The following is an 8519-nucleotide window of genomic DNA, read 5'->3' as shown; positions in this document are numbered from 1 at the left end:
AAGCAGAACAAGGAAAAGCACTTTAAAAGGCCATATTTGAATTTGAAATTTGAATCCTTGATTCAAATTTGTTCAAACCCTTCTGGTTTTAGTTGCATTAGCCCAATACACTCATTTTGCCATGTCTCATGCATGCATCATATTGTTGCATACTGTTTGGTAATGTTTGTGTATCGGTGCTCTCTGCGGCAGGTTCTGTCCCCGAGGAGTACCGTGATTACCCTAACGAAGAACCGTATCAGTGCATCGAACCATCAGGCAAGCAACCAACCATTTGATCATATCGATACAATCCCATGTTCTCGCTCCTGCTCTCTTTTACTGCATTAAGACAACGCGATTCAAACTGCTGTGTGCTACGGTAGTTGAACCCATTTCCTCTGCATGACCTGTCATTGCCACAGTAACTAGATGAAACCCACTAGCATGTGTAGGAGTTGCTTGAGCCATATGTATGTGTTGTTCCTACCTTGCTATGCCTGCTATGCTTCATCTGGGTGATGGGCTGGAGTGAAATGATTATGTCGGTAATGGGAGTGGTGTGGTGAACACGATTTGGTAAAGGTATCGATGAAAGGCCATGTAGGAGTACATGGTGGGTTGTTTCATTGAAGCCGACCCTAAGCACTGAGATCTGTATGTGTGATTTAAGAATCAGCTACTACCATGCATTGGGCCCGAAACCAATGGACCCTCTCGGCTTCTTATTCACCCTAGTTCTCCGTCCAGGAGTTGCAAGTAGTTTCTGGTGTTTGTAGCCTACTGGAGGCCGTGGACAGCGCTGACCGTAGGGGTGGGCTGTGATGCGGTAGGTACGTGGCCGGGTGTACCGAATACCCGTTAGGTATCTCGGGAACCCTGTTCACATCGTTCGGGGCCGTATGGGAAACCTCGGCCGGACTCCCTGCGGATGGAACCTGGATAGGCGATAAACCTGGACTGGAGGCTTAGGTGATTAGGTAGGTCGTGGCCGACACCCACGTTGGGCTTCCGCTTGAAGGTTGCCGAGTACATGTCGTGTAAACGACGGTAAGTGGTGAGAGCGTGTATGAAGAAGTACCCCCTGCAGGGTTAACATGATCTATTCGAATAGCCGCGTTCGCGGTAAAGGACTACTTGGTTGCCTATACAGTTCATAGACAAGTAAATGGAAACTGTTAAAAACCTCAAGATAAGTGTGAGTGCCGAGGATGGCTCTTCCGTAGGAAGACGGAGGCGGATCCTCGGTAGTGTATTGAAGTGGTGAGTAGTGGACTCGTGTGCGCAAAACCATTTCAAGTTAGAGTATCGTAGGTTAGCCTAGCCAAGAGTCAAAGCTGGCTTGCTGCAATAACTCCACCAACCCTTCTTGATACTATGCATGTATGTAGGATCTGATGTAAGTCTTGCTGAGTACCTTTGTACTCATGTTGCTATAATCTACATTTTTACAGAAGACGCTGCAACCCCTTCTGATGGGTTCTATGTAGACGTTGACATCAACGAGTAGGCTAAAGACCCAGGTGGTGACCCTGAGCTTGTGAAGGACCACGTAGTATAGCTAGGCTTTCCAAGCCTCTTTTATTTTACTAGTTGTCTGTACTCAGACAAGTTACTTCCGCTGCTGGTTGGTATGACTGTATGACTTGTATGTGGGGTCGTGAGACCCGTACCTTTGTGTATGTTATGTATGGCTCACTGAGCCTTAAATAAAGTACTTGTGTCATAGAGTCATGTTGTGATGCTTCGTTGTATTTGCACATATCGAGCATATTGTGTGTATGATTGAAATGCTTGGTATGTGTGGGATCTGACTATCTAGTTGTTTATCTTTAGTAGCCTCTCTTACCGGGAAATGTCTCCTAGTGTTACCGCTGAGCCATGGTAGCTTGCTACTGCTCTGGAACACTTAGGCTGGCCGGCATGTGTCCTTCTTCGTTCCTGTGTCTGTCCCTTCGGGGAAATGTCACGCTTTGAGTACCGGAGTCCTGTTAGCCCGCTACAGCCCGGTTTACCGGAGTCCTGTTAGCCCAGTGCTACAGCCCGGACCCACTTGCTGATGACCGACACGTTCGAAGCTGGGTCATGAATGCCTGTCCCTGTAAGTCTGTGCCACTTTGGGTTTACGACTAGTCATGTCAGCCCGGGCTCTTTATCATATGGATGCTAGCGACACTATCATATACGTGAGCCAAAATGCGCAAACGGTCCCGGGCAAAGGTAAGACGACACCCGTGGGGATACCGTGCGTGAGGCCGCAAGGTGATATGAGGTGTTACCGGCTAGATCGATGTGACATCGAGTCGGGGTCCTGACACCCTAAAGGGGGGGCGCCCCCTTGCTTGGGGGGCAAGCCCCCCACCCCTTGGCCGCCGCCCCCTAGGAGATTGCATCTCCTAGGGCCGGCGCCCCCCTAGGCCCCCCTATATATAGTGGGGGGGATGGAGGACCTCTTACCTTTTCTTTTGGTGCCTCCCTCTCCCTCTCCAACACATCCTCCTCCTCCATAGAGCTTGGCGAAGCCCTGCCGGAGTACTGCAGCTCCATCACCACCACGCCGTCGTGCTGCTGCTGGAGCCATCTTCCACAACCTCTCCTTCCCCCTTGCTGGATCAAGAAGGAGGAGACGTTACGCTGACCGTACGTGTGTTGAACGCGGAGGTGCCGTCCGTTTGGTGCTAGGATCTCCGGTGATTCGGATCACGTCGAGTACGACTCCCTCATTCCCGTTCTTTGAACGCTTCCGCTTGCGATCTACAAGGTACGTAGATGCATCCAATCACTCGTTGCTAGATGAACTAGATGGATCTTGGTGAAACCGTAGGAATTTTTTTTGTTTTCTGCAACGTTCCCCAACGGATGAGGCATACATATCAACTATGGGTGTTGGCTCCAACAATTTGCATTGGTCTCAAACAAATGACATGCATCTCGATGACCATGAGTTCGAGGTGGACGAGGATGGTGAGGGCATTGTCGATGCACCGAAAGGAAGAGGAGGCAACTACACCAATGAACAAGACGTCTTGCTATGCAATACTTGGTTGCAAGTGTCGAGGGATCCATCCGTTGGAGGTGATCAAAGTAGAGATGCTTATTAGAACCGGATGAAGGAGCATTTTGATCTACACAACAAGAGTGGAAGTGATCACTCCGACCGATTTCTTCGCTCCCGGTGGTCGACAATCAACAAAGATTGTCAAAAGTGGGTGGCCGCACAAATGGCGGTTGACAAGTTGAATCCAAGTGGCATTAATGATGAAGATAGGGTAAGAGCCATTTCGTCCATGTTCATCATGCTTGTTGTTGGTGTTTGTAGTGCTAAATTGTTTTGTTTTTATGTAGTTCAATATTGCACAAAACTAGTCCAAAGGAGAGGAGAAGAAGAGTAAGAAAGGAAAGATCAAGAAAGGAAGACCATTTACCTTGCCTCATTGCTATGAAGCATTGAATGATGATGAGAAATGAAAGAAGCGTGATGGTATGGATGATTTGGATATGAGCAACAAACACATGCAAACAATTGATTTGGATGATGAGAAGGAGGAGGCATCAAGTGATGACGGCAAGAGAAGCCCCACACCCAACTCGGTTTCATACTCGAAGCCAACACGACTGGATGTGTGCAAGAAAGACGCAAAAGAAAAGAAGAAGAGGAAAAGAGATGATGAGCTAAAAATGCTATGAAAACTATTGTGAAGGGAAGAAAAGAAGCGAACGAGGTGAGGAAGATGGCAAGGAACCAAGATGCCGCGGCCGAGGACAGGAAGGTGGCATTGGAGGAGAGGAAGGTGGGCATGGAGGAGCGATCTAGGTTGTTGTGTTGGATTGGGAGAAGTACTTGTTCTTCATGGACACGTCTATCCTCAATGAGGCGCAAAAGGAGTATGTCAATCTTGCCCGTGAAGAAGTCCTGATCGAAAAAAGAGCCATGATTCGCGGCATGGGTGGTGGTGGCCTTGGCGGCATGGGTGGCCTTGGCGGCATGTGAGGCATCGGTGGCTTCGGAGCTACCATGGGTGGCTTTGGAGCTATCATGAAGACCATGGGAGACATGGGTGGCTTCGGAGCACCTCCGGGCGGCATGGACTGTATGGGAGGCATGAGTTTTGCGTCTCTCATGGGAGGCATGGGAGCACCTCGAGCGACATGGCGGAATGTCTTCCGGGGTGCCTCACACACCTTCGCATGAAGATGCCGTTGAAAATCTAGCCAACACCTTCCGAACTTCACATGATGATGCGGCGTGCGACAATGAAGAGGAGGAGGAACAATCGTCTTCAGAGGAGGAGGATGAGTCGGAGGAAGATGAGGATGAAGACGAGGACGAGGCTTAATTATTGATGTGCCTTTCGTTGATGTGAACTTTTGTGTCATGAACTTGTTTTGGATTTTAAACTTGGTCAGATGATGTTATGGGCATGAATTTGAACTTGTGGGCATGAACTTTTATGTCAGTATGAACTTGTTTGTGTGATTTGAATTATGCCATGTCATTGTTTTGATGTTTGAAATTCATTTTGTGTCCAAAATGCAACATATGGCAAGCGTCGGCTGCTCCCGCGCGCATGCGGGAGCTGCGCGCGCTAAATTTTATCACGGCCGCTGGAGCAAGCGCTCCCCGCCGTGCCAAAGCAGACGATCGACACACTGCAAACTGATTTTTACCGTGTTACGGTATTGGGCGGCTGTTGGAGATGCTCTAAGAACGAGGGGGAAAACAGTAGGCCACTCTAATTTTCGTGTCAAAACAAGTCCACTAAAACTAACAATCTTTCCTCATCCGTTGAAATGGGAACACAAAGATTCTAGGCACGCCGACGCACGGCCAAGTTCAGAGTCCACCGGAAGTCCTAGCAGCCACCCCACCACATAGCAGCCGCAACGATTTTGACACCCAATCCTGCCTCCTGAAAAGCTTTTTTTTCTTTCTTTGAGGGGAGCCTCCTGAAAAGCTGGGGCACACCCGAAACTACAAATCTCACGGGCGAGAGCACGCAGAAGCTGCCCACCAGTCAATTGCGAGCTCCAGAAACACCAGTCAAGCAGAGCCGCCGTTGCTCCCACGTCTCGCGTCATCTGCTCGTAGCGCCATGCCATCGTGGCGCGCGCTGGCTCGGCGACAGCGACACGTCATCCCGTCACCCTCTCAGAGCTTGGCACGTCCGCAGGTTCTCGAGCCTGCGACCACGAGTTTCGCGAGCAGAGCGGCAGCCCACCAAGCAGGCTCGTCATCTTCGGCGATGAGCTCCCGCGTCGCCGGATCCGTCCTCCTCCGCCACCTGGGCCCGCGCGTCTTCGGGCCGACCACTCCGGCCGCGCAGAGGCCCCTGCTTGCCGGAGGGGAAGGGGGCGCCGTGGCCGTGGCCATGTGGGCGCGGCCGCTGTCCACCTCCGCCGCCGAGGCGGCGAGGGAGGAGGCGACCGCGTCCAAGGACAACGTGGCGAGCACCGCCGCCGCGACGGCCGAGGCGATGCAGGCCGCCAAGGCCGACGCTGTGCAGGCCGCGAAGGAGGGCAAGAGCCCCGCGGCGAGCAGCTACTGGGGCATCGTGCCTGCCAAGCTGGTGAACAAGGACGGCGCCGAGTGGAAGTGGTCTTGCTTCAGGGTAATGAAATCGTCTGCATATTCTCCTTGTCGTTGACAGTGCACGTAGCCGTGGTGACCGTGTGATTTCGCAGCCGTGGGAGGCGTACACGTCGGACACGACCATCGATCTCTCCAAGCACCACAAGCCCAAGGTGCTGCTCGACAAGATCGCCTACTGGACCGTCAAGTCGCTGCGCGTGCCCACCGACATCTTCTTCCAGGTACGGCACGGGGGTCAGATATATGTGTTCGTCCGACACTGACATGACACGGCGGGTCGACTTGGGCCTACGCTATGCAGCGGAGGTACGGGTGCCGGGCGATGATGCTGGAGACGGTGGCGGCGGTGCCGGGGATGGTGGGCGGGATGCTGCTGCACCTGCGGTCGCTGCGGCGGTTCGAGCAGAGCGGCGGGTGGATCCGGGCGCTGCTGGAGGAGGCGGAGAACGAGCGGATGCACCTGATGACCTTCATGGAGGTGGCCAACCCCAAGTGGTACGAGCGCGCGCTGGTGCTGGCGGTGCAGGGCGTCTTCTTCAACGCCTACTTCCTGGGGTACATCGTGTCCCCCAAGTTCGCGCACCGCGTCGTGGGCTACCTGGAGGAGGAGGCCATCCACTCCTACACCGAGTTCCTCCGCGACCTGGAGGCCGGCAGGATCGAGAACGTCCCCGCCCCGCGCATCGCCATCGACTACTGGCGCCTCCCCGCCGACGCCAGGCTCAAGGACGTCGTCACTGTCGTGCGCGCCGACGAGGCGCACCACCGCGACGTCAACCACTTCGCCGCGGTACGCTCATCTCCCATGCATTAGTCCCCGATGTCTCGACGTCTGAACTCTGCTCTGCTAGCTTCTCCTGATGTGATGTCTGGACTCTGAACTGTTTTTTTGATTCTGGTGAATGATGATGGGCATGCAGGACATCCATTTCCAGGGGCTGGAGCTCAACAAGACGCCTGCCCCGCTAGGATATCACTGACGGATGAATGCCCAGACCGCCTAGCTCTGCCCTTGTCAGTGAAGAACAACACTCGTATATGTGTCGGATAGGTAAGGTAGTGATGCTTGAGAAATAAAACGGCCGTTTGTCACGACAGCTCCAAGATTTCTCGAGGAACTATTTGGTTAGCTAGCGATGAACGGTGGTGCACTTTGGCTTGTAATGGAAGTTGCTTCTGCTAGCAAAGGATATATGTGCTGACATTCTGCTTCAGAATTCACAAGTGCACTTTCAGTTGCAGGCTCGAAATTTTGCATTTTCACTTGATCCTCTTTTACTAGTTAGGCCCTGTTTGGTTCATGCACAGGAAGAAGCTACTGAACCCAACCACAGACACACAGAATGCAACGCTTCATTTCTTCTTCTTTTAGAAAAGAAGGATTACTCCCGGCCTCTGCAGCAGCGAAGCGATGCATGCAACCATTTTATTAACCAAAAGATCCAACAAATGTGTAGTACGATACAACAACTCATCAAGAGATAAAGAAAATCTAGGACTAGGTGCCTATACACCTATCTTTTGTTAGACCGTTTTCCGAACCGGCTATAGGTATCCCGTGTGACCGTCTTCCATCTGTTGCACCCATAAGTCATATGCTCATTGGCTTCCGCACTGTTGAGTAACGACCATGTACGGATCTAACCAGTTGCTCTGTAGATTATGTGCAAAAAAATTATAATGTTTTGTCTGTTAAAAATCATATTATTCCGATAGTTTCATATGGTCTAAAGTAAGGCACACACACCCCGACTCAAATATGTGCCGCTAACTTAGGCTCTACCTCGTTTAGCCAAGTCCCAAAAGGGAGTGTTTATGGTATCAGATGGACTAACATTAAATGCCACATGCACTGTGCGCCACAGTAGCTTGGAAAGTGTTGGATTTATTCATCTCGATCACAGAAATAACATCATTTACTATCCTCGCAATTACGTTTTGCCAGGTTATCTTTAGTCAGGACCACTTTCTTGTAAACAAACCACATAATTTTTTGATCTTTAAGGTCACCTTGATTTTCCAAATGTGTAGTGACTTTGGGATTAGACCAGTGTTTATCAAGTTTGTATACATAGACTTCACCGAGAATACCCTTGACACCGAAAGTCTCTAGTGTGGTGTATCTGGCTTATCAGAAAGGCTGACCTGCATCAACCTGTGCATAAAATATAGTCATTTATATATCGTCCCCCCACAAGTAACCTTCTAAACTGTATGTTTAAGAGAACAGATTCCAGGATTCTTCTAACGAATGTCTCTTTTCGTTGTACAATATTGTAGGGAGTTGGATACTGTATGGCCAGCGTCGTGCTCCCTAGCCAAGTATCTTTTCAAAACCTAGTTGAATTGTCATTCCCAACATTGATTTTGGTCCTATTGAAAAAGGCTACCTTTGTCCGCATGAGCCTCTTCCAAAAAGGAGAATCATTCGGCTGCCGTGTAACTTGTGCAAGGGTTTTGGAGTGTAGATACTTTTTACGCAATAACTGTATCCATACCCTCTCGTCCTCAACAGAAAAGTATATACAATCATTTACTAAGTAAGCATTTGTTCTTTTTCTCAACACTTCAAAATGCTATTTCTCACAAAATCACTCCATAATGCTATGCTCTAGGACGGTGGGACAAGAGAACAACATGGGACTGCCAAAGCATCATTGGGATTTTGGCGGTACCAGTGAGCCTTCTTCCTCATCAATCATCGTTGCGTGTGCGGTGGCGACCTTTGCCACTAGAAGTCTATGGTGGTGACTGCCTCTTGTCGCGGCGAGATAGTCTGCTTGTGCGGGCATGTTTTTCACTTGCGTGGCATGACACTCGCACGACGTGACCATGCTACACATGTAGCTACTAGAATCACGAAAATGGTGGTTACAACAAATAATGACTTTGTTTTGGTGGTGAAAACCCGTCTAACCCTAGTTGGTTGTACTTCAATGACGGTGTTTTC

At 50.5% G+C, this 8519-nt stretch overlaps 1 protein-coding gene across 1 annotated transcript; it reads left to right on the top strand.

Annotated features, from left to right (window-relative positions):
• The first annotated feature begins 5220 nt into the window (after positions 1-5220).
• On the top strand, positions 5221-6819 carry LOC119317542 (ubiquinol oxidase 1c, mitochondrial-like). Its single transcript, XM_037592016.1, has 4 exons — positions 5221-5588; positions 5662-5790; positions 5871-6359; positions 6490-6819. The coding sequence occupies exons 1-4, from the start codon at positions 5223-5225 to the stop codon at positions 6547-6549; spliced, it is 1044 nt and encodes a 347-aa protein (XP_037447913.1). The 5' UTR covers positions 5221-5222; the 3' UTR covers positions 6550-6819.
• The last annotated feature ends 1700 nt before the right edge of the window (positions 6820-8519 follow it).

Source organism: Triticum dicoccoides, chromosome 6A (assembly GCF_002162155.2).
Source record: "Triticum dicoccoides isolate Atlit2015 ecotype Zavitan chromosome 6A, WEW_v2.0, whole genome shotgun sequence".
In the NCBI taxonomy this organism is placed as follows: Eukaryota; Viridiplantae; Streptophyta; class Magnoliopsida; order Poales; family Poaceae; genus Triticum; species Triticum dicoccoides.
This window is presented reverse-complemented; position numbering and strand designations above follow the sequence as displayed.